At 36.0% G+C, this 27668-nt stretch overlaps 1 protein-coding gene across 6 annotated transcripts in view; it reads right to left on the reverse strand.

Moving 5' to 3' along the window:
• The window catches only part of PDE1A (phosphodiesterase 1A), a 344668-nt gene that overhangs the window by 237588 nt on the left and 79412 nt on the right, over positions 1-27668 (reverse strand). Inside the window, exon 1 of one of the 6 annotated variants that reach the window (XM_044242486.1) lies at positions 10777-11212. The exons of the other annotated variants lie outside the window; for them this stretch is intronic. Within the exon in view, the coding sequence (XP_044098421.1) occupies positions 10777-10829 (53 nt within the window). The 5' untranslated portion in view covers positions 10830-11212. Of the gene's footprint in view, positions 1-10776; positions 11213-27668 lie in introns of those variants that run through there. 6 annotated transcript variants of the gene reach the window in all.

Here is a 27668-nt window from a genome sequence, read left to right on the forward strand (position 1 = left end):
TTGGAACACTAATTTCTGGAGTTATTAATAACCATTACATAGCAATAGAATATATTTGGGGAAATATGGAGTAAAGAAACTTAAGCTGGGGTGCCTGGGTGGCTCAGTGGGTTAAAGCCTCTGCCTTCAGCTCAGGTCATGATCCCAGGGTCCTGGGATCAAGTCTTGCATTGGGCTCTCTGCTCAGTGGGGAGCCTGCTTCTCTCTATCTGCCTACCTCTCTGCCTACTTGTGACCTTTGTCTGTCAAATAAATAAATGAAATCTTAAAAAAAAATAAATAATTTTTAAAACATCACAACCATAAATCCCTAGAGACTAGACATTATGAATGAGGTTCACGTATGGTTCAAATGCATAAGGAAGCATTATTTTATTTCAGTATTTAAAAGTCCTTATTTCCATGTCATGGTTTTAGTGGAATTGGAATTGAAATGTCCAAAATTAATTATAATGTTCAGTTTGTATTAAAATAATGAATTGTCTCAAGACTGTTAGCAGGAGGGGCACCTGGGTGATTCAGTTGTTAAGCAGCTGCCTTCAGCTCAGGTCATGACCCCAGGGTCCTGGGATCGAGCCCCACATTGGGCTCCCTCCTCAGTGGAGAGCCTGCTTCTCCCTCTCCTTCTCCTGGTCCCCCTGCTTGTGCTTGTGCACGTTCTCTCTCTCTCTCTCTCTCTCTCTCTCTCTGTCAAATAAATTAATAAATAAAATTAAAAAAAAAAAAAAAGACTGTTAGCAGGACACTTGGTAAAAATCAACTCTCCAAAAGAAAATAAGAAAATTAGGCCATCATTATGGGCTTAATAGCTCATATTCTATGAAATTAGTGAAACTTCTTCAATGTTTAATTTTTTTTAACTTTTTTTAACCAAGACTCTCACACTATAACTCTGGAGTCAGGTGAGCAATATTTGACTCATCAATCAAATAAGAGTCAAGAGAACTTCACTATTTTGTTGATATATATGCATTTTTTTCTATTCTCACTTGTTTCTCAGATAACTTCAACAACATGAAGTAAAAATTCATATTATATGCTATCTTTTCAATTGGCTGAATGAAGATGGACTATAGATGGAATTAAGGAAAGAAGAATCAGAAAAAGCATAAGAGTTTTTAAAAGAGCATTAATTGCATTAATTGACTCAATTTTATGTGCTTCCCTTTAGTGATATTCTCCCATACAATCTCTGGGTTTGGCCATGTGACTTTTTGATTTTTCCAATGGAACAGAAGCAACCTGCCTCAATTCAGACTGAGAGCCTTGAAAAAAATGTTTGTGAGTTTCTGCTTCTTCAGTGGATTCCTGCTTCTACCATGAGAAAATATCCAGGCTAGCCTGCTGGAGGGATATGAGAGACACATGGAAGAAACTCAAGTCATGTATCCAAGGTCCTCCTAAGCCAGCCAGTTCACAGCAAACCTATGATCTGGCCACAGATGCATGAGAAGCCCATTGGGATCACAGAAGCAGTCAGCTGATCTACAGACTCATGTTGTTTTAAGCCACTATGTTTTAGGGAGATTTATAAACAGCGATAACTGAAAGGCTGTCCTGTGAAAGAGAGTTTGGAATATTCTCACTCCAGTTCTGCTAAGAGAGAAAAAAAGTTTTTATTGATTGAAAGACAGATTTCCATTTAAGAAAGTAATTTCTAACAAGTCATGATTGTTCAAAGGGGGAATGGGCTATAGGCATTGAATTCGCTGATGCTGGAATAGTTCAAGTTGGGGCTAAGAGGAATGCATTTTACTCATTCAACAAATATATGTTTCTTCATTTTTTCTTTTATTGCTATAAAATTATATACAAGATCATCAGTAAAAGTGCATTGTAGAGTTTGGTTTTCTCACTCATAACTAGTAGTGGAAACAAAAACTAAATACCCATCCTTCTAGCAATCCTCTGTGATATGGCTGCCAGAATTTTTAGCCAAGACTTACTGGCCATCATTCACCCAGCAAATGGATTAACATTATGTAGACCCAACTAAACAAATTATTCACCCTATCATTCATTCATTTCAAGGGTCACCAGCTAGCAGTCTATAGCTGGATTTTGTTTAGTCTTTCACTTTTTTTTTTTCAATAAAGATTTATTTATTTATTTATTTATTTATTTATTTATTTATTTGAGAAAGAGAGCACAAGCACACGCATGCACGGGCAGGGGGAGGGGCAGAGGGACAAAATATTTCAAGCAGACTCCCCGCTGGCCGTTTTGGGGCTCTTGGGCTCCATCCCACGCCCCAAGAGATCACAACCTGACCTAAAACCAAGAGTCGGATGCCAACCAACTGAGCCACCTAGGCGCCCCAGTCTTTCACTGTTTTTAAAAATGTAAAAGTAAATGGTTTCATTTCCCATCCACCATAGTTCCCAACACCTCCTATTTCACACATTCATGATAATGAATTAGTCTCTTTTTGAAGACCATGTAAGTGCTTACTTGTGGCACACATTCCACCAAAAGTTATGGGAAATACAAAGATGAATGCAATATTGATTCTAGCTTCAGGAAACTTAAAATATTTTTAGGAGAGTTGATCCTCTTACTTATGTAATTATAATAGAATGAAGTGATACGTGCAGTAATAGAAATCCAGATAAAATGACATGGGATCTCAGAGTTAGAAAAAATCAGATGCAGCTGAACTGAGTAGCACATGCTTAATTAGTTGGCACAGAAATTTGCAAGAGTCTCTTTTTTCTATTTCATGTTGTTCCACAAAGACTTTACCACTGGAATAGTGATAAGCATTTAGAATCTTCATTAGAAGAGATATCTAACAAACAGGTGGTGGTCCCAGATTATCACATGTCCTGACTTTCATCCAAATTTTAATGTAATGGTATAATTTTAAACTGACTTTGACCTAGTGGGATTTTCCTTTTCTTCCTCAATTAGGACTCAAAAACTGTCATGTTTGTATGTTAAAGATACAAACATGCTGTTTTTCATTACTTAGGTCTCCAATTTGTTCCAAGCTCTTTGATCTTCGAAAATGTCAAATTAAATATTAATATTTTTAAAGCTGAAGTGGTGATTTTTCATAATAAAGGTCCTTGACATTCAATGCCTATAAACAAATGGTTAATAAATATATAATTAATATTTAATTACCTGTTTTAACAAACAACTCCTCTAAAAATAACACCCTAAGATGCTAAAGGCTGGAGTGACCAGAACACTAAAATTGGTCACCAATTTGACTCAGAATTAGTATTTCTCCATAACAAAAAAAAAAAAAACCAAAAACACACATGGTTTTAATGGAACAGGCTTGGGATGTTATGAAGATAACAAATCTGAAAGTTTTCTCTTCTGTTCTTCAAATGCACTGTGACTACCCCACTCACTTCTAGCTGTTCCAATTCAGGAAATGTTGGATTTTCCTCAATTAGAGCTCATGTCCAAGTGGCCTTAATCAAATACATAAATAAACGGAAGCTTTCCCATGAGAACTAACTATCAAAATTATTTGTCCAGTCACAAAACTGAAGAGATACAGTTTATAAATACTGCAGACCTCTTTAAACTTATTCAGTCTCTACAAACCCATAAGTCACCTTATTAATCTTATTCTTTTCCATTGCTTTTAATCTAAACACTCTATGCAATAGACTGATTATTCCAAATATAAAAATTTCTAGATGGCATAAAACCATTAAATTATCCAGTAGATCATTTTACCTGCACAATCTTGATTTTCCTCATTTCAAACACCACAAAAGTCTTTTCTTAATCATGCCAATATCCAAGATAAACACAATTATCATCAAGCATCTCTAGCTTAAAAAACAAGATTTGCGTAGCTTCTGAGAGACATTTTTCTGTGTTTTAATCTATTCTCTATTCTTGGATCCATACCCCAAATTATTAATTATGTATTTACTACTTTTTAAAGGAATTATATGCTTATAAATGATTAAATATACACATATTTCAATAAACAACAGTTCTTAATATTAACATTAATACCTACTGCTACTACTGCTGCTGGTGATGGGAAGTTTAGTGGAAATAGCTTAAATAGATGAAATAATACCAGCAGGAGTAAATTGCTGCCTGAGTTTAAAGTGTATAGCAATTATAGCTTATCTATTTGCGATGACCACTTAAAATTTAGAGCTGCTTTTATCACAGCTGGAAAAAAAAGGCACAGTTCTGATAACTTTCGCATGACAAACATTACCCGATATCTTACATTCATAGGTGTTTGTTGCTTTGCTTTGATCTTTGTAGTCCATTTTATTTTTTAAGATTTTATTTATTTGTCAGAGAAAGAGAGAGTGAGAGAGAAACAACCAAGGGGAGCAGCAGGCAGAGGGAGAAGCAGGCTCCCAGCTGAGCAAGGAGTCCAGTGCAGGACTCCATCCCAGGACCCCAGGACCATTACCTAACTGAAGGCAGATGCTTAACTGACTGAGCCATCCAAGTGTCCCTTTGTAGTTCATTTTAAAGAGCAATTTGAGTCTGTTCCTTGCCTTATAATTCATACAATGACTTTGACCAGTAACAAAAACATGCTGACCTAAACAATGAAAAACTAATTTTTAATAAACATCTCTCTTATAAAATATAGTTGTTCGTCTATTAATTAACATTGTGCCTGACAGCATCATAAATGTTAAATTCATTTCACTGTGTCTATTTTCCAGAAGTATTTTTCACTTTCATAGCAAGGGGAGAATAACTTAAACATAATTGTTTTATTCTATCAATTAACTGTCACATAAAAATTAACTGTCTCATTTATTAAAAAACAAATAAACTATGAAACAAAATTTCCAGTATGTATGTAACTATGTAACCATTGCAAGAAAATTCCTTTTTTTCTCCTCTCTTTTTAAAAATTTTTTAAAATTTTTTAGAAGATTTTATTTATTTGACAGAGAGAGAGATCACAAGTAGGCAGAGAGACAGGCAGAGAGAAGGGGAAGCAGGCTCCCTGCTGAGCAGAGAACCCGACTCAGGGCTGGATCCCAGGGTCCTGAAATCATGACCTGCGCGGAAGGCAGAGGCTTAATCCACTGAGCCACCGGTGCCCCTTTTTCTCTTTTTCTAAAAATTCATGATCACTTTTGTCTTAGGGCCAAAAACTGTTAAAACATTTTCATAAATATAGAATTTTATTATATTTTGGGTGGACCTTTTTCCTATGATGAAATTCATTGCATAAAAAAGGTATTTAAAATATACTATTTCATCAGAGCACACTTAATTTTTTTCTCCATAATTACATTTCACTCTGATGACTTGGACTAAATACATTCCTATCTAAAATATGTGTTTGTGGTTACAGGGAGGTGTTAAAAAGAGGATTAAATCACAGAATATCATACATACTTAAACATTTATGAGATAAAAATATCAATATCCAACCATGTATTATGATTCCTTTAAATTTTGAAGTGACTTTATATTTTATATGTGTTCAGGATTTTTGTTATTCCCAAAACACCAAAGGAAATGGGTTTGAAATATCTGAATAATTGAATACTATCCAGATTTTACCTAGAATACTACCGTAAAGCAGCATTCAGTCAGATGTCCCACCTATATGAACAGGTAAACAGGGTTTTAGAGGGGAGGAGGGTGGAAGATGGGTCAGCCTGGTGGTGGGTATTAAGAAGGGCACATATTGCATGGAGCACCGGGTGTGGTGCATAAACAATGAATCTTAGAACACTGAAAATAAATAAATAAATGAACAAATAAATAAATAAATAAATATTTGGTAAGGAAAAATATAACCATGTCGGTAAATCAAAAAAAAAAAAATTCTGAAATGCTGTGCTGTCCCTACATACTAAGAATTTACGGTTTAGCTGTAACACTGATGTTCATACACTGAACTTGAATGCGGAAATAACTAAAAACAACTACACTCCAAAAGGTGTACGATTTTAAATATGTAACATATATTGTATGCTATTCTTCCATAAAGCATAGATCACACCCTTGACATTAGAAACCAGGCACAGCAATAGAGTTTGCTAGCTTTCACAGCAAAGAAAACTAGGATCTGTCTTTTCCTATGCTTTCTTATTTCATCCTCCTGCTTTCTCCATCTCCATGTGAAGAGACTTTGCCTGCCAAAAGCACACTCAGAATTCCTCTGCTAACAGATACTTGTAAAAATAAGACCTTTGAAAAGGCATAAAGGGAAGAAACAGCATGTTCTAAATGCTGTGAAGAACTCAACATGATTTTCATTAGTCTAAGGGCCTGGCAGCAATCTGACTCGCACTTTAATGTCTCAGATCCTGGATGCATAGACCAGTTCTCAAATCTAGGGCTGATGAACAACTATTTGCATGATTTCTTTTATGACTTTTTAGTGCTCTTTCTAATGGAAAGCCACCACAAAAATAACTTAACCACTTTGAACACAGAAGAGGTTCAATAGGCTGCTGGCATCAAAGAATACTAAATAAGGCTTAACCCGTGAGAAAAGTTCCAATTTATTTTTTTAATTCATTTTTTCCTTACCTACTCCTAGAAAGAATTTGAAGCAACAAATGGAAAACAATGCACATATAATAGAATTTGATAAAATATTAAATCAAATAGGAGGAGCTGATAATAACAGAAACCCAGACTTCAACTTCATGGCAATGAAATTCAGATAAGAAATATTCCCACTGATGCACTTTTATTAGGAGAAACAGATTTTTCTTCATATCAAAGCTAAATGTTTATTTATCCCATCAGAATAAAGAAAGTTTGCTAAGCAATATGAATATGTAATAAGATGGAAGTGCCTTCAGCAACAGTCTTACTGAAGTTATATAAAGATAATTCATTTAAATGGATTATAAACTGATGAATCTATTTATATAAAGAGATCAATTATGATTACCAGAGATAAAACTCTGTGGTAACACAGAAAAAGAGGTTTTAAAAAGTCTAAAAGACTGTTTCTTTTTCTTCGGGAAGTCTTTAATGACAATGTTTATTCACATCTTGGACTTTAAAGTTCTATGTAATTTTATTTTTTTATGTGCTGAGGAACAACTTAGTGTTGTTGATTTAAAACACATTAATATACATTTTGTGATAGTGTTTCCTTCCTGCAAAATTATAAAACCTAAAGAATTTCTCTTGAGTAATGGGAGAATCATCATTTTTATATAGAATTCTGAGCTGCAGGAATGTCTACAGGCAAAACCGCAAATTGTGTTTGAGATGCACCATTTATATATTCTTGGAGCTGAATGGTCAGTCTCACTGATCCCAAGTTCCACATGACATGCATAATAGAGATCATATAAAATTCCATTTTGGCCATATAAAAACAACAACAAAAAATAAACAAACAAAAACTTTGCCTTTTCCTTTCCTCACAGACCTGGTGTGAAAATATACACCTAAAATTTCTACAAAAGACTTTAAAACAGATTGGCTAACCTATGTGAGATGATTCAGGAATCACCATTGTAGGAGACACTGACATTTTTAGATGCAGAATTTAAAGAATATGTAAGATTTCTCAAGTCTTCTGATATCATATGCAGCCATGGAATTTCAATATCCACTGTCTACTCTAAAGCCTCTCCACTAACTTTTTTATACTTGATGGATGACTTTTCTTGTCTGAAATTTAGGCAATTAAATTAAAATTTTAAATTTAATTTAATTTAAAATTTAATTTAAAATAATTAAAAATTGATATCTATTCAGTTTCAGATTTTTTTTAAAGATTTTATTTATTTATTTGACAGAGAGAGATCACAAGTAGGCAGAGAGGCAGGCAGAGAGAGAGGAAGGGAAGCAGGCTCCCTGCCGAGCAGAGAGCCCGATGCGGGGCTTGATCCCAGGACCCTGAGATCATGACCTGAGCCGAAGGCAGTGGCTTAACCCACTGAGCCACCCAGGCACCCCCAGTTTCAGATATTTTTTAAAAAATCTTGCTTATCTCTCTCAGTTCACTTGGTGTCAGAATTAGTCATCATGGAAATCTGTCTCATTATAATTTCCCAGGACATTATCACCTCCTTTTTGGCACCCATCATCTGCCTGTGCCATAGTTATCTAGGTACATACTAGATGATATGTTAGGTGAAGGCAGATACAGTTTGTTTTTCTTTATCATGTCAGACCTCCCCAAGTGCAGTAGTCCAAATTCTGGACACTTTTAATCAATCAGAGAAGGCCAGGTTGAGTTGAATTAAAGCTGTTGGTTAAGCTGCAGAATAAAGTTGTCTGTATATAAAAACCTGAATCGTGTCAGTATGTCAGATATTTCCCCAAAAAATCCCAGATTTATCCTCTCTTAATGATTAAAATTTTAAGTGAATTATTTATAAACAGTCAAAATATTATTTTCACAAAATTTCTGTTAAACATGCGACTAACACATACAAAACAGTCCAGCACTAATTTTTTACCAAGTCGACTGAGAACTAGTATGCAAATCCCTTAGGAAATAGGGTGTGAACAAGTACATATTGAGAAGGAAATGTCTGGTACATGGGTCTCTGACCAGAAAGGCAGGCTTGAGAATGTTTTGTCTCAATGTGAAAGGAGGACAATCCAGTAATAACCCAAGAAGACAAGGGACTAGAGAAAGGAGACCAAAAAAAAAAAAAAAAAAAAAGAAGCAGGGCATCGGATAAGGGCATAAGATGCCAAAAGCAACCTTCAACCATTTCCCAACTTGCCCAAAAGTACAACTAGCCATCAGAAAGTCAATGCTGTGTTTTACCAAAAAATAGCCCAACACTTTCTCTGAGGAATTATGTCTAGTCATTGGAATGCTTTATTAGGATACTCTCTACTTCCCTTTTCCCCCAAGAAAATCATATCCCGATAAAAGCAAAGCCATCTATCAATGTGCCAACTGACCAACCAATCCCAACTCCACATCTGGCCTTAACCTGTTTTTAGTCAGGGACCACTTGTACGCTTGCTCGAAAGACTTGCCTGAGTGAAAGTATGTGCTCTTCGGCAGCTCTGTTCTCTCTTCTATATCAGCAGGATCATGAAGTAATTATTTGAATTTACCAAACTGTATTCTAATTATTTGGGCAAAGAATCCCAGTTACTTTATATGAAAAAGAACAGAAGCATGGAGGAGCAGCAGTTTCCCTGTGAGCGGCACCTTAGCATACAGTTCATCAATAGGGAATATGGATTCGCCATAAACCAGTGGAGAAGGACCACCTGCTTCAATTGCTGACAGTTTCTCAGCGGGGTAGCATACTGAAGATACTGGCTAAGTGGATCTGACTTTATCCAACACAATCTTCTCTTCTTCAATTTCCACGGGTGCCCTCTTTGGAATCATCTGTGCTACTGTCATATCTTTTTGAAGTCAAACAATGCACTTGAGAGAAAATAGAAATTAATTACATGGGCAATATGGCAGGTGAATACACATTTGGAGGTCATTCTGGATTTCTGGCTATTTATTACTGTCACTGCATAAAATGTAAACATAGATTATGATATTAGATCCACATATATAAATATGATTTTTTTAAAGATTTATTTATTTGAGAGAGAGAGGAAGCACAAGTGGAGTGTTGGTGGGGTTGGGCAGAAGGAGAGGGACAAGCAGGTTCCCTGCTAAGCAGGAAGCCAGCACCATGGCCACCACCACAGGGCTCAATCCAAGGACCCTGGGATCACGACCTGAGCCGAAGGCAGATCTTTAACTGACTGATCCACCCAGGAGCCCATTTATTTTTATAAGGCTGTAAAACAGGTTGAGCCAGCATTTTGTTTCAAGCTTTACTAAAGTATATTATTGCTATTAATAATACTGTAACAATGCTTAATCAATACATGAAACATGCCTTGAGGCCCACTCTTATTCATTATGTGACAACCGCAGAATGCCAGGAATTCCATCCATAAACTTCTATTACCCAGTATTTAATTCTAGATCAACAACCAGTGACTGCAACTTGACTTTAATGTCTAGTTTTGCTGAGATGTCGTATCTCCGCTTTGTTTAGGATATTATTTGGGGGGAACCACAAAATTGATATATAACTAGATTATTTTTTTTAAGATCTTCTGTCTTAAAAGGCAGAAACTGTGTTGATTTTCTAGCCTCTTTAAAATTCGAAATTCCTAATTCTTAATTCTAAAGTATGTAAGTAACTAAAATATCGAGGATTAAAGAGTCAATGAAGAAACTGCTGTTCTCAGGAGAAAGAGTGAGCCACCACCCCCCACAAAGAAAACCTTAATTCAATCTATTATATTGTATCTACACTTTTTCTGGCCACAGATTTCACCACAAGGTAAAATTTTTCCTGTCGCCCTTTTGTTTCCTAAACTGCATAAAGACACTCCTGAATTAGATGTAAATATATATTCTTTAGTATACAGCCATCAAATTCGCATTTATCTTCCCACATATTACTGCAAAAAGGTATAGCATTTGCAACACTGAAACATTATCTCTGAGTGTAATCAGCTGAAATAACCAAGCACAGTATTTCCAATTTAGAGGGCTGTGCAACCATTGGAAACAGCAAGGAATTGCATAATGCTTTAGAAGTTTTTCCAGTGCTATGTCATCCATGTGCCTGAATAGCTAATTTGCTTTTAAAATATATTTTGAGGATTTGATAAGAGCTTGTGCACAGTTTCAGAAAATAGAAAATAAAGGACTCCGTAGGTATGCATGAAGTTAAACTTTAGATACACTTTATTGCTTTGCTGTAGCTTAGTGCCAGAATTCCCAAGTCAAGGATAAGGGAAAGAAATTATTTTTCCTGATAGCCCTGGAACCAACTGGGATGTAGTATTACTTACCTAAAGATGGGTCTTTGGAGATGTTTCTTCCTGATTGTGACATGGTCATCCATTTAAAGGTAAAAGTTGAACTTCTTCCTGGAAACCACTCCAGAAATCCAGGGAGACAATGTGGAAGCTTATCCTGGTCTATTGTGCTGCAAGAAGCCCAGAAGGAAAAAGTAGTTTCCTCTTTCTCTTTTTGGGTGCTGGGAGAAAACTTCCCTGCTCTCTGCCAGCTGAGCAGTGTGTCCATAGAGGCCACATAAGACAGGCACGTTGGGGCACTCCCCCACAGAGCAGGGTGTGCAAAATCCACCAACAGTCACAGTGATACAGGAAAGAGAAGTGCACAGGACCCTCGGAAGCAGAACAAAACAAACAGAAAACTTCCTACCCTAGTGGCACCCAGGTAGGAGTTCCCTGAGTTCTTGCAGCCATGAGAGCACTCCTTCCACATGCTGGTCAAGCTTGGAAAAGCTAAGTCCCTCCCTGTCTTTAAAACAGCCTGTTCTGAGGCTCAACTTTTTTCTTCAAAATAAAAGTTGTACAGCTGGTTCAGCAGTCCCATGTGAGTACCCTCTGAAAGTTTCTTCTGTTAAAATAGGAACTGTATACAAATTAACGAAGGAAGATGGGCTCAGGCTGTGTGGCTGGCTCTGTTTCAAAAGATTATAATTATTTTATAATATTGTTTTTATCCACACTGGATGTAGTGTGGAGACCACTCCTGATTTTTGGCACTCATGACCTAATAGCCTACACTTTGCTAAAGTCAAAGATATCATTTCAACTGATAGAAGCCGATGTGAAGCTGGCCAGAGCTACAAAAGTTAGAAAAACAAAATTGCTCAATTCTATCAACGACATTTTGCCCAGATGTCTGTACCCAGAGTGACTTTCCAAGGAGACACCGCAAAAAAGATATGAAAACACACACAGACACACACTTTTTTTTTTAAGTCCCCAAAACTCCCTTAGAACATAAGGTTTTTATACTATATGATCAAATTTGAATTTCAAGAATAAAAAGAAGGAAATGTAGGTATTAGAGGTAAGTTTTAAACAGCTGAAAATAAATGACATTAAAAACTGTTTTACTTAAAAGACTTAGGCTCACACTGCAGGAACTCTAGTTCTAGTTACAGATAAGATGAACCCTCACATTTTAATATAACCTATTTTGGAGACATTCCTATATCTGAGTCACTAACAAAATTCCTACTCAGTCAATAGTATCATGAGGTTCCAGGCCAGAAGTTTGGTATATAATAAAGTAAACCATCTCAAAGCATGATTAAAATGTTTTAAAAATATACGTGTGGTAAAGGCAGGGGAAATTGAGAAACACTCACACCTTTAGCTGAATGATCAAATAAGGGTCGTATAACACAGAGGAGGATATGACCTATATATGGTTGCAATGTGTAGTTCTTAGAATTCTCCAAATATCTCCACAGGAGCAAGAACACATTTTTATTTTCCTTCCTTTCAGAGGAAAGACAAGAGAATTACAAAGAAATCACTGATTATATTGAGCACAGTTCTAATTCATACCTTTTTTTTTTCTTTTCATTTTTCTAATGACATCATTCTGAGACGGGATTGAACTAAAAATAATAAGTGGGTTCTAATCCTAGTTTTAACATGCAAATGATGGGCCATTGTTGGAAAAATTCTTGACCTATCTGAGCCCCAATTTTTGTATTTATAAAATGAGGTTATAACATTCATTGAATTCTATGTTTTTTCCCAGCTTTAATGGTACCACCATGCTATTTCTAAATATGATTAGTTTGCTTCTTGCTAAGGAAGTAGCGTAGAAGTTATGAGGCCTAATACTCTAAAAATACATATTTATTATGTAAAGTTATAAACAAAGAAGTCATAAATAAAAAGATGATTTTATATTGTATATATCTCTGTAGATATATTACATATTATATTCACTTAATGACATATAATGAATATATATTATATATTCACTTAATGACATCTAAATCAGTGTTCTCTTCACCATCAATAAGCATCCAACCATAAACTGACATGTGTGCAATACTGCAGTTAAATCTGGAGACCATCTAGGGGCGCCTGGGTGGCTCAGTGGGTTAAGCCGCTGCCTTCGGCTCAGGTCATGATCTCAGGGTCCTGGGATCGAGTCCTGCATCGGGCTCTCTGCTCAGCAGGGAGCCTGCTTCTCTCTCTCTCTCTGCCTGCCTCTCCATCTACTTGTGTTTTCTCTCTGTCAAATAAATAAATAAAATCTTTAAAAAAAAAAAAAATCTGGAGACCATCTATATGCAAAATGATATACAGACCTTTGGAATAAATGCATTATTATAACCATATGTTTTGGCTTTCTTTGTACAGGAAAGCACGTAGGAAATAACATGCTGCAGAGCTCTTCTGGAAGTATTTTTGCATTTATGGGTGGCAGTTGATTTCTGTATCAATATTACTATTAATTTAACATAAATTCTCCTAAGGCACAACCCAAGAGAATAATAAGCTCATCAACTTTTTAAAAATTCACTTTTTGTTATTAACAAAATTTTTTGTTAATAAAAAAATTAAAATTTTATTGACTTTTGAATTAGAAAGATGAGAGGATTTCTTCACTTACAGGGTGAAAGGAACGCAACACAAATACTAGTAAACATCTAGCCAAGGTACAGGTCAAATGACAAGCCAAGTATAAAATCTAACTGGAGGCTCAAAGGCTTGATTATCAACTGCAGAATCTGAAAGTTGTCAAAGTAATTATAGGAAAATAATATTTTTGCCTTGCGTCAAGTTTATTTTCCTTTTGCTCTTTAGCGATTAAGGTAGAAAGCTTAACTTCCCATTTATATCAAGCACCATATTTAAACCCAATCTTAGAACCTAAAAAGCCATAAGAAAATACCAGGAAGTTAAATATTCACCTGGCAAGAAAAATATGTACTTCTTAAATGTTTTTGTAAACTTTTTACTAAAGAGCATTTAAATTTAACATTGGGAAGAAAAGTTTGCTTTATTAACTTATTCAAATTTAATGTAGTATTCAATAAAAGGACTCCACTATTGTTGCTTAAGTTACAAAAATATATTCCTTAAATTAACACAATTGTACTGTGTAAAGTACTAAAATTTATTGTATAAATAACCAGGCCAACTCTCCTATAAAATAAACTGAATACAATTCATTATGAATAGTTTTTTTCCTGGGAGTAGGGATCAGAAATGGTGTTTAAATTTTTCCTGTTATAGTAAACTCTCTTTCAGTATGACCTTGCCTACCAGTTTCAGGAGAATTCCCTGCTCTCCCATGTGGCTACACATCTCTCTCTCCCTCTCTCTCTCTCTCTCTCACACACACACACACACACATACACACCCCTTCCCCCACTCACCACTGCTAGAGACTGTCAAAACAGGTGCTTAATAAATATTCCTTAATTTGTACAAAGGCTCAGTTGAAACACATCAATGTAGCCAACATAACTCATGGTGTGTGACAAAAACATAGATCAGCTCCATGACTTTCCCAATCAAGTGAAAACTAAGTGTGTCATGTTATTTTGTTTTAAGCATCTTGGAAAATAGGTAAGCTTTACTTTCTCTTGTTTTTTTCTCCCCCCCCCCCCATTTTACTACTCCATTCTATGGCTCTATTTGTTATATGTAAGTGCCAAAAAGCATGCAATGGTAGAAAAATCATGTAACACTAATGACAGCCCAAGAACTGATTACGAATTTATCTATTGGTAATCATTTTACCACTTAAGTCTAGCAAATATCAGCCTGAGAGAAGTGTATGCTTTTTTTTTCACCCAATTTAATTAAACAAAATGTCACAATTTATGTATTTTTTTTAAGATTTTATTTATCTATCTGATAGAGAGATCACAAGTAAGCAGAATACCACTTGGTCAATTCTACCATGAGACAAATAGAAGGGTGTAAACTATTCCTAATGAACCAACCATAACTCTGCCCCTTTACCACTAGGCAAAAAAACTACTTTGTATAAGTGCACAAGACTGGCATCACATAGAGCTAACTCTAAATTTAATGTATCCTTTCAAGGTAAGTCATTTGCAACCTTCAACATTTCATCCACATTCTTTTAATTAATTAATTTTTTAAATTTATTTCTTTTCAGTGTAACAGAAGTCATTGTTTATGCACCACACCCAGTGCTCCATGCAATATGTGACCTCCGTAATACCCACCACCAAAACAAATTTCCTGCTACATGTTTCACAACTAATTACAAAGCTAGTTCATAGGTGGTAGAGCTGGGATTTGAATTCAGATGACTCATTCTTGAACCCAAGCTTTTACGACTACTGAATAGGATGTCACCTTGGTGGGGACTCTGCCACTCAGGTTGTCTGGGTTCTTTCTGGGCCATATTTCACATTCTGTGGAGAAAGAAAAGGAGCAACTCACCATTCTAATGAGTATCTACTCTCTTAATTCTCTGAACCTCTTAACCCTACTGATCTATCATTGCATTGCCCATTGTGTTGCCAGTACTTACAACAGCCAAAGAGGACCTATTGATATCAAGGTGAAATAATCAATGAATATGTTCTCTTAAGATTCAGATGGAAGCAGTGTTGAATTATAAGGAGCCCTGGACTAATGTCAAGGCACATGTATTTACATCCAGCTCTAGCGGCAATTTTTTTCAACTCCCTGCACGTGTTTCCTTAGCAATCAAATTAAGAAGCTGAACCTCATGGGGTGCCTGGCTGGCTCAGCTGGTTACGTGTCTGCCTATAGCTGGCTCAGGTCATGATCCCCAGGGTCCTGGGATCAAGCCCTCACGTGAGGCTCCCTGCTCCAGCAGGGAGCCAGTTTCTCCCTCTCCCTCTGCTGCTCCCCCTGCTTGTGCTCTCTCACTCTCTCTGTAAAATAAACAAATTTTTTCAAAAATTATATATATATATATATTAAAAAGAAGTCAACCTCATGACCTCGAAGATCTTTTCCAGCTCCAAATTTTTATGACTCTATTACTGACCCTGTGATAACATGTCAAGTTATTTAAACTTGGTGTCCAAACAAGAATAAGTCTGTAGTTATTTTTAGCTTTTCTTAACCACAATGAGGCTATGCATACCACCAGAACACTCTTCATCCCCACTGTTGTGGGTTTAAAAATATAACACACTGCTATTCAAATGTGAAAATAAATTGTAGTATCTCTAGTTTTTCTAATTAAGCTGTTTTCTTCTTTTCCTATAGCTTCACTTTGGAACTACCATTACTGGAATGTAAACTACAGGAAGACAAGGATTAGGGTCTGTTGAATCCTAGGGCATGGTATATAAGAGACAGTCAATGGCTATTTATTGAATGAATGAACGCACAAAGTGCCTACCAGTGCTATCTCATCATCTTTCTGCATATTCTTTTTCTAAAAACCTAGTCATAGCTGGTAAATGTTCAGACTTTCATATTCCCTTCAACCCATTGTTTTCCTTCAAGGAGGCGTCTGACCCTATAGGGAGGTGGGTTTCTATGGTCCTGTAGGGTCCCAAAAAGGTGGCCTCCCACCCAAACCTTCTTTGTTTTCTCTGGTCTCTGCAACCATGTTTCTTTTTTTTTTTTTTTTTGATTTTTTTTATTTATTTATTTGACAGAGAGAGATTACAAGTAGGCAGAGAGGCAGGTAGAGAGAAAGAGGAGGAAGCAGGCTCCCTGCTGAGCAGAGAGCGATGCGGGACTCGATCCCAGGACCCCGAGATCATGACCCGAGCCGAAGGCAGCGGCTTAACCCACTGAGCCACCCAGGCGCCCTGCAACCATGTTTCTTGTCTGTCTGCTCACTTGGCTCCCTGAAGGTATCTACTGCTGAAATCTACGGCTGTTTTGTTCAGTAGGCTCAATCTAGGAACTATGGTCATCCTTTTCTCCTTAAGCTCAATCTCAGCCTTCACTGGTGGTGCAGGATCCTCAAGTACACATTATATCCTTCATCTGGATCTCATCTGGCTTGGGACTGGACATGCCATACCACCATTTTTATTCTGTTGTAGCTGAATTCACTAAGTCACTGGGAAAATCTTCTGCTGTAAGCTTTCACTCTAAGCTTTGATGTTCCCCACTGTAAGCTTAATCAATAAATGCTGTGTGTGTTCTGACTGCTCCACTGACTGGCCATTTCCCTTACCCTGTCCCTCTCCTTGGGCCTCCGTATTTCCTGAGAACAAGAATTAGCAGTGGAGTCTGATACAAGACTGATGAATCACAGGCTTATCCCTCAGAAACCAATAATACATTGTATGTTAATTCATTGGATTTAAATAAAAAATATTTTTTTTAAAAAAAGAAGAAGAAGTGGAGCCTAAAGATGTAACTGAATTGTCCTAATCTCATGACGAAACTTTCAAGAATGAGCAGTTCTTCTTATGATGAACTTTCAAGAATGAGCAGTTGCTTCTTACAGATGAGTAAAGAAAGCAGCTTCTTGAGTTATGGTCTACTTACTCCTGGTGAAGATGCTGTGCAGATTGTTGAACTGACAACAAAGGGCTTTAAATACTGGGGAAATGTAGATGATAAAGCAGTGATAGAGTTTGAGAAGATGGACTCCAATTTTGAAAGAAGTTCTGCTGTGTATAAAATGCTATCAAACAGTATAGCATGCTACAGAGAAAGCACTTGCAAAAGGAAGAATCAATCCATGCAGCAAACTTCATTGTCATCCTATTTTAAGAAATTGCCATAGCTACCGCAAACTTAAGCTAAACTACCACCACCATGTAATCAGTCAGAAGGCATCAATACTGAGATACAAGACCCTCCACCAACACAACTATTATTACTCTGTTAAGAAAGCCACAGGCCCAGGATGGAGTTACTTCTTCTAGACCAAGTCATCAAAACAGGGTTTAATACCTGAAACTTCATTACAGCTTCAACTTCCCCCAGAAACGTAGTCTCAACAGGTTAGTCAGAAACTGTTTTATCAGCACAAAGGAGGTAATCTGTCACCTGGGCCTTCTCTGTGTCCCAAAGAAAAATGAGTAATCTGCAGGATAAGAACCCTGCTTTTCCCCCTAGGGGAAAGTGACCTTACCTGAAACAATCCTTTCTTTTCTTTTGCTAATAACTTCTTTGCCCCACCCTCTGTCCTAGAAGAAACTTCCTTTTTTTTTTTTTTTTAAATAATTAATTTCTGAGGTAGAATTTAGGGATTCATCAGTTGCATATAATACCCAGTGCTCAGTATATCAAATGTCCTCCCTAATGCCCATCACCCAGTTATCCCAAAATTGATAAAGAACTTACCAAACTCAACACCCAAAAAACCTTCCATTTTATACAACTCCTTGGAGCTCCGCTCTTACTCGCTTGATGGGATGTTGCCCCATTCATGAATCTCTTAATAAAGCCAATTGGATCCTCAAGTTTACTCAGTTAAATTTTGTTTCTTAACAACTTGTTGAAAGCTTAGATGATAGCATTTTTTAGCAATAAAGTATTTTAATTTTTTCTATTTTTAAAAAGAATTTTATTTACTTATTTGACAAAGACAGAGCACAAGCAGAGGGAGCAGCAGGCTCCCAGTATCCTGGGATCATGACCTGAGCCAAAGGCAGACGCTTAACCAACTGAGCCATCCAGGTGCCCCTAAATATAGCTTGATTATGCACTGGTAAACCAAAAAACACATTTGACTCGCTTTAATGCAATATTCACTTTATTGCAGTATTGTGGAACAGAACCCAAAATATCTCCAAACATATTACATGCCTATATTGAAGTCTGTTTTCTTGTTTTTTACTTTCATCTGTGATAATAACAATCCCACTCCCCACACTGCATGGTGCCTCAGGCTAATTCAGAGAAGATAAGATCATATTTATTAAGTGGAAGAGATATAAGCACATTATTCCCGTCATTTTATGCAGCTTTCTTACTCATTTTAGTTGGTGCATAGTGAGTAAATTATGCCACGGTCTTAACACTACCACACCCGTGTATCCCCTATCCCATTTGCTCTTTGCAAACAAGACAGTTTCATTCCTCACTAGCCACGCTGGCATTTTATTCCTTGAACACTCCACACTCTTTCAGACTCTTTTGTATATACTGTTGCCAAGGTCTAAAATGCTATTCCTTCTGCCCATTGCTCAGATTTCAGCTGCAGTTTCATCTCTGAGAGGCGTCTCTTTTGACAACCCCACCTGAATTCATATACCTACAGTACTGTCCTTGGTCCCCTATTAGCAAGCTTCATTATCCTTGTGTCATGTTAATGATTTATTCACAGATTCATCTGTGTAGTGATGAATAAACCCACTCTTCAGGATGCAGTAACTGAGGGAAAAATCCGAACAACTGAGTGTTCCCATCTGCCTTAAACATAAACCTAGTCAAGTTCCACAAAAATAAAATAGATGTCTGTGAAGGGGAGCAAAATACACCACTCCAAAATCTATCTCTTTGGCATATTTTTTATCATAAGCTGATTATTCTTAAGAAACAGAAGACCCTGGTGAAGCTCACTTTTGTTTACTGTGCTTTTCCTGGAAGCCTCCCATAACTGACTTCCCACCCCCCACATCTCTCTTTAGCTGAAAATGGTATTTAACTTGCCGGCTTTGGCCATTTGGGAGTTACTCAGTTTTTCTGGGTCTCTCCCATGTATCCATGTTACTAAATTTTGTTTACTTTTCTGCTGACAATCTGTCTTATGTCAATTTAATTATTAGACCAGCCAAAGAACCTAGAAGACAAGAAAACTTTTCCACCTCTACATCTGTAAGAACCTACAAGTATACTTTTGCTGATCTCTTGCAGTGCTTCGAAACATCCTCTAACACTTACATATGTGTTTTATCTTGAAATATTTGTCTTTACACTTCTTCAAATGAGGAGCTCTACATATCTGAGAATAAATGTATTGAATATTAAAATTAACAATGCAACTGATTCATCACTTTGGAAATGGTTCTCAGTTTGACCAAAAATGTCTTCTACTTTATGGGCAAAAAGCAGACTCTACCCTATTAATAGTTTCAAACTAGATTCTCCTGACTTTCAGTCAGAATTTGTTTATTGGCCACTTATTCAATAATAAAATACATCAGAATTGTTATTTTCTTCAGTGAATTAGTAAGGAAGACCAAGCACATAGCTTCAAGAGGCAAGGAAAAACAGTTCCCTGATTTGGCTGACTCTTTGGCCAGGTATCAGAGCTGAGCCTTTCTACTTCACAAAGTAGGAGAACTTCCTCTTTGTCGTGTAAGTGTGGAAGCAGGTCAGCTAAAGTTTGACTGGCTCCAATTAGCACTCCTACCAGTTCTGAGAGCCTTAAGAGTTGGCATTCGGACACCTTCTTTTAAATGAGTGTGACATTCTGTGAAAACATCAACAACAACAAAGGAAATCACTTAAAGCAGAATCTCATCGCCAAACACCCACCCACAGTTCCCTGTGTAATCAAGCAACAAATAAATTCACTGTAAAAGGAAATGACTTTTGCATAGTGGGTAGTTAAATAAACAATACAAAAAGAGACCTCCTTAATATAAAATTCTCTTTGAGTCAGAGGACTAGGAAAGAGATGGTCGAACTGGGGCTTGAATGATGAATAGATATTCAGTAAGCAGGCTAAGATGAAGGGCAAGTGAAGTATTTCATCAGCCCTAAGCACTAGGCAACAACGGTTGGTTTGGAGGGCGCAGTTTGGCCAAGCACGGTGCTGTGGTTCCTGCCATGCTAGCCTGCAGAATGCAAGAGGCTCACACCATCCCAAAGGAGGGGAGTTGTTACGAGGAAAATAATCGATGTGACATCCCCGTTTAACAGCATGTGATTCTGAAGTTTCCATTACTCCCCAAACATGCCAAAAATGTTCTTATCTGCAGTTCTTCGGGCAGTGGAAAGCTGTCCAAAGGTACTTGCAGGCTGAGACGTGTTCAGTTTCTCTGCTGCTCTGAAACCCATCACTAACTAAATCATTGACTCTGCTTCAGTAGTGAGTCATCATTACCAGCTTTTCTCCATATTTTAAGTTTGGTTTCAACATGACTTTAGACTCAGTTAGTAGTTTGTTGGGTTTTTGGTTTTGTTTTGTTTTGTTTTAGTCTGTCATAAGTTTCCAGTAATGCCTATGAATAAATATGCAGAACTACCACCCAGAATTGAATCAGTGTCAGTAAATGGAAAATTCCTAAATGCTAACCTATTGACTCTCCAAGCTTTTAGAGTTAGACAGCAATAGAGATAATCATGACTCACACTGACTTTGGAAAGAAACAGCCACTCAATTTGCCAAGATCTTAATGGTATATGTGGTGGGTTCTGTAAATATAACTCAAATGTATAGAAATAGGTCACTGCCCGATTACCTTTCTAAAACAAAAATGAGTTCTCAGAGAGAATATATACAGACCATATATATTTGTACCCTCACATCCATTCACTCCTCAAAAAACTCATTCCAGCTTCAGCTTTTTGCTCCACTTCCACTCACTTTTCCCCACATTATATTCATTGGAATGATCTTTCCTAGCAAATCTCATCTCTTGAATTGCTCTCTTATTTCTCATGTCAATATATTATTCCTATCAATCGTTCTGTGACATATTTGCATATTCATTTTATTAATTTCTAAATTTAAATTCCATACAGGGTTTAAACGAGGCAGTCAATATTCTCCAAGCCTGACACTAGATGTGTTATCAAAACCCAATACCTGACAGAATATTGGAAATCAAGTCTATTTTAGAAATTCTTCATATTTTTTTAAAAAATTATGAACCTTCATTTTGTTATATGGTCCCTCAAAATGGCAATCTTCCCTCATCTGCTCTTTTCACCACCTGACCCAAAGGAAAGAATAGGAGTATGTGAATTGACATGACAGTCATTTAATATGTGTTAGGCACAATACTTTTCTATACACTATTTCAGTTAATTCTACATAACATACCTAGAAGATAGATTCTCTTAGAGGAAACTAGAGTTAAAAAAAAGTTATATAATTTGCCAAATGTTGTACATCTTATATGTTACAGTAATAAGATTTGAATCCAGTTCTATCTGATGCCAGCCTCTTTGTTCTTACTAACCCTGTCTCTCAACAATCATATTCTTAGTTTTAATAGTAGCCTTAAAGTAAAAGGCATCTTGGCTGACCATATCTTAAAAATATAATTCTTTAATCATTTTAATGAGGCTGAACCCTAACAACGAATCAGACTTGATTTCAAAGACACATTATGTTGGTTTGGGTCCTATTCCCAACATAAACCTCACATATGCAGGCATCAGTGTACCAAAATAAAAAACGAAAACAAAAGAACAAAACCCAGAAGACTAAATATGGAGTTTAAATTTTAAAGTTTAAAGTTTAGCATTTCTTTGATGTATAATCTTCACTGAACAAAATTGAATTGTTTATTCACAGAAGTGAATAAACAAAATGTTGAGTCAAAACATCACCGAGAAAGCCCAGAAAAAAAGCAAGTCAGAGTAAATACATAAATGAAGTTGTGCTTTTATCCCCAGCATACAGAAGAGCTCTCCAATACTGAGATGTGTGTAATGAAGTTCTCTCTAAAATCATGCTCTTAGCAACTGATCTTATATCATAAAAAATTAATTCATTAGTTAAAATTCTCTACCTTCTTTCAAATATCACAATTAGATACTTCACCTTCATTTAAAAAAAAAAAAAGCTGGATGGGCCCCATTTGTATACTTGTAAAGCTCAGAGTTGCCTATGAGATTACTGAGACCCTATCTTCTACTACAATGATAATACGAATCCCTGCTGCCATTTGTTAAACATTTATTATGTACCAAGCACTGCTGAGTGCTCTACAAACCCTATTACTTTGAGTTTTCCTAGGATAGGAATTAGTATCCCTATTTTAGAGATAATATTGTACAAATGGGACTGGCAAAGCAAGGATTCGAGCCCAAGACTGCTTTCCTCCCTAGTTCACGCATTACCTATTGGTGCCTCTCCTGAATAGGGCCATCTAATATGATTTTGCTTTGATTCCCTTTCTGTGTTCTTCACAGCCATTTTGCATGTTTATCTTCACTCTTTTCTTCTGCTCCTGTTAAATTAACAATTGTCTTTTCCAATGATGAGTTTCAACTACCATTATTGATTCTAACTTTCCTAAATTTATGTGAATTCTGTACTTACTTTTCTCAATTGTTCTGCAAATACACAACATCGCTGTTGTTTCGAATGTACACATTGTTTCAGTATAGAAGCCCATGGACACTAATTTTTTTGACTTTGAGTTAATGAGTTATTTGTTATAAATAGAAGGGTAGGCTGCTAGAATCTAAAAGGAACTTCAAGGTCAAATTATTCACCCTCCCAATGACTGCAGAATTTCTCTTGCTTTTCCTTTCAGAGAGGGCTTACTCCCAAGTGCCCCTGAGGTAGAGGAAGTGAATACACTATTTCCTGGATCCCCATTCCCAAGAACTTTTTATCACATAAGAATTTCATCTTGTGTAATGTAACTTATATTTAAAGATAGAGTCTTTTCTCATACTAACTTCTTTATCTTGTATACAATCAAAGAAATAACCATCTGTTCCAGTAATGAAGGGAAAACTAGCAGGGTTGGGCTTACCGAGTAGTATTTGGTTTCCAAAGTAGCAGTTGAAAGGGTAAATTTTTATTTTAGGTCAACTTTTGCTTTAAATCCCACCTTTAAAAATAACATAGCATAGGAGAGCCTGAGTGGCTCAGTTGGTGAAGTGTCTGCCTTCCACTCAGGTCATGATCCCAGGGTCCTGAGATCAAACCCCACATCGGGCTCCCTGCTCAGCGGGTAGTATGCTAACCCCTCCTCCCCCAACTTGTGTGTGCTTGCTCTCTCTCTCTCTCAAATAAATAAACAAAAATCTAAAATAATAATAATAGTAATAAATAACATGGCTTAACTTCACTGGCCAATGTGACAAAAGTTTGCCAGGTGTTAGGAGAATGATGATTACTAAAACACAGGCATTGTCATCAAGGAGCTCAAGTTTAAAAGGAAAAAACAATCACTTGTAAAGGTAATTCCAAAACAATTCAGTGAGTGGAGTCATAAAATAAATAAAAGAGACAAAAGCAGCTCAGAAGGGAGAGAAAGGAAGGCTCATAGAAGAAATTATTCTGTTTTAGCAAGGGTTAGCTAGTGATTAGAAATTCACCAGGTCAGAAATGTTTACTAGAAAGATGAAATGGAGAAAGCCAAGTAAAAGGAAGGTGGAAAATAACAGAGAAACATGAAATATCATTATATTCAGGACCTGGTAGTTATCTTGGTATTAATGAAGGTAAAAGTATGAGGGGAAGTGGCAGGAGATAAAGTTGGAAAATGAGACAGAGGTCAAATCATATGTGCCATGTGGGGAGATTAGACTATATCCAATAGGCAATGAGTAGCCACTGATTGGCAACAGTCAAGGAAAATAGCACCTTCTTTTTGCAGTTTTAGAATATCTCACTGATTAAAACGTTGGAAGTATTTTTGAAAACAACAAGTATCAGTGCAGAGATATCAGTAAATAGTCTATTAAAGTCCTGGTGAAAGATGGTAGTGGTATGAAGTAAGGCAAAGGCATTAATTGGAAAAGAGAGACTCCATTTAAGATGTTAACAGGGTATAAACATAGTGCTTAGTGAATAATTGGGTGTACTGAATGAGAAAGTAAAAGATTCTAAGGCAGTACTTTCATTTCTGGTTTGCTATTTGGGTAGATGGAGTAAGAAGACTCAGATCATAAAAATAAAAATGATGAAATAAAAAGAAAGAAGTATGGTCCAAGTTTATTAGTGGGACACAGGGAGTTGCAACACCAAAGGATGGCCCAAGTGGAGATGTTTCAGGGGCAACTAGATATTGAAATTATGGAAGGAGGTAAGAAGACAGTTACAGAGACAAAATGTGTAAGTGGGGGAGGTGGAGGTATTGCTGCACAAATATAAAACAGTGAACGTGTATGGTATTGCTCAGAGAGAATATGTAGTTTAGAGGAGCAAAGGCCCAAGAATAAAACCCTGGTAACTGAAGGGATGGACAGGGAAGAGTATACAGGTGATGTCAGAAAGACTGGAAAGTCAGGAGGGAAAATTCTTCCTACAATAAAAGTGGAAGGAATGTCAAGTAGAAGAAAGGTGTTATTGATGCCAGAGATGCATAGCAGTTAAGAAGAGAACACAGAAGTTTTCATTACAGTTGTCAATAAGGAAGCCACTTGTGGCTTTAACGATACAATATCTGTGTTAGAACAATCATAAATTCAGTAAGACAAAAGTTCTAAAACCAAGAAAATCATGAAAGTTGGGGCATTTTTCTAACTAGGTATACCAAACTTACTTCAATTAATGCTGCCTATGGAAATAAATATGAAAAAAAGATAAGAACTAACTTTACAAATATTTGGCATTAAGAAAAAAAATTACAACAATCTGTTTACACAACAACAGTATGATTCAAGAAAGTGTTTTTAGGTTTCTTTTTTTTCCTACTTCAATGCATTGATTTAAAATTTCCAGGGAATGTTTTCTTTTGGGAGGATGTGTATAGTAATTCAACAAGAGATATGAATTCAAGAAAAGATCAGGACAAAGTTGCCCTGTGTCTTCAGCTTGACATTTGCTTGGATAATCTGTGTGTGTGTGTGGTTATTTTATAGAGTGACACTGCTGGTTGTTGACATATTATTTAGGAAGCCAAGTCTGTCTCTTATGTCTCTTTATCTTTCAGATTCACTCCCAGGATCCTAGTGTTCCCTTTTCTGGATGTTTAAGTCCTGAACTCCAGTAACCCAGAATCAATGTTCTACGTATTTTCTCATCTTGATTTCTATGAAAACTTAACTGTGTTCTGTGTTTTGTTCCCTCAAATGTGAGCCGGATGACCCAACAACAACAACAGAAAAAAAACTGTATCTGCTGATGTATTAACAGTTGATAAAAACTGCTATCACATTTCAGAACATGATTTTCAAGAACTCTAAAGTTAAGTAATTAGATTGATTAGAAGCTATTTAGTTATTGGTCCCTTTTAAAATCATACCACTCAGTTATCTTTTCTACCTAATTATATGCAGGCATATATTCAAATTCAATTCTAGTAAATGCCTATTTGTGTCTTCATTTATGTGAAATAAATAATAAATGCTTTACCTAATTTCTGTATTATTTAAAAATAATTCAAATAAAAATTATGTTCTTGGAAATGAATTAATATTATTAATATCTAAAATTTAAGATTTACTCTCAATATGACATAATTTGATTTTTCCAAATTTCTCAAATTACCCATTATCCCAACATTATTTCTTAAAAATATCCTTTTGTTTTTATTTAGTTTAAAATGCCACTTTTCTATTCTGCTGATTTTTCTGTCAAATACCACACTCGTTTAGTTATTGTATTTTTTGGTATACTAAAACATTGGATAATGTTTAAACAGTCTTCCTTCAGTTTTTTTCTCTTCCCAATAATTTTTTTTCAATACTAATGCATATTTATTCTTTTGCAAAAATTTCTTTTTTTCACAATCATTTTGTCAAATGTAAAAAGTCCTATGGTCTTGAGCAAAGAATTATTAGGGATAACAGGAGCCAGATTTCTCACAACTGGAAAAGGGAATCCCACTTATGGAAAAGGGTAAGGCTAGAATATAACCTTTGGTGTTGCAAAGGAGTTAGAGGTGCTGATATAAGCTATATGCAGCTCCAACTGTGTCCACTGAGAAGACTGAGAAACAATGAGACACTAATAGTAATTAGGACATCAAGCACCCAAATTTTGGTTTATGTATGCCATTCAGAACTAAAAAAGAAAAAAATCAGAATTCCTTATAAAATAGACTGAATCCGGGATTGAGGAGGGAGAGCATAAGATGAACCTATACTCTTACCACAGAAAGTAAGGAAGCATTCAAAAAATTATGGGGATGTATCAAAAAAACACAGCCGGAAAATGTTCCATTGGTCAAATGTGGGACAATTTGAGCATCAAATTAAATAAGGATGATAATGTATTGTTACCCATTGAATAAAATAAAAATCACCGAATCATTATTGATACAAAAAAATGATTGAATAAATTCGAAAGAAAACTCTTCCTTAGAGAAAAATACCAACTAATAAGTACAAAAGGAATGATGGAGCTATAAAATCAATAAATATTAAAACTACAAGTATAATGAAAGAGACAGGATACTTATAGGGATTGCATTGAATCCAGATGACTTTAGGTAGTACAGTCATTTTAAAAATATTAAGTCGTCCTGTCTCTAAACATAGGATATCATACTATTGATTTGTGGCTGATTTAATTTCTTACATCAGTAGTTTGAGGTTTTAAGAATACCCATGACATTTTTCACAGAAATAGAAAAAACAATCCTAAAAATCTATGCTTAACCAAAAAAGACCTCAAATAGCCAAAGCAATCTTGAGAAAGGAGGATAAAGCTGGGGGTATTACACTTCTTGATTACAGAATATCTTACAAAGTACAGTAATTAAAACAGTATGGTACTGACATAAATACATATACACAGATCAATGGAACAAAGAAAGTCCAAATATAAGTCCACACATACACAGTCAACATTCTTTGACAGGGGTGTCAAGAATCACAATGGGAAAAGGATAATCTTCAACAAATAGTGTTGGGGAAAGGTGAATATCTATATGCAAAAGAATTAAAATGCATCCTCATCTCACATTATACAGAAAAATCTATTTAAAGTGGGTTAAAGACTTAACTGACCATGAAAGACCAAAAAGTATAAAACTCCTGGAAGAAAATGCAGGGAAAAAATTCTTTGACACCGTTCTTTGCAATGATTTATTGGATATGACACCAAAAGTAGAGGCCGTCAAAAATAAATAAATAAATAAACAATAGGTATTACATCAATGTAAAAAGCT

The sequence above is a fragment of the Neovison vison genome, chromosome 3, assembly GCF_020171115.1.
Source record: "Neovison vison isolate M4711 chromosome 3, ASM_NN_V1, whole genome shotgun sequence".
In the NCBI taxonomy this organism is placed as follows: domain Eukaryota; kingdom Metazoa; phylum Chordata; class Mammalia; order Carnivora; family Mustelidae; genus Neogale; species Neogale vison.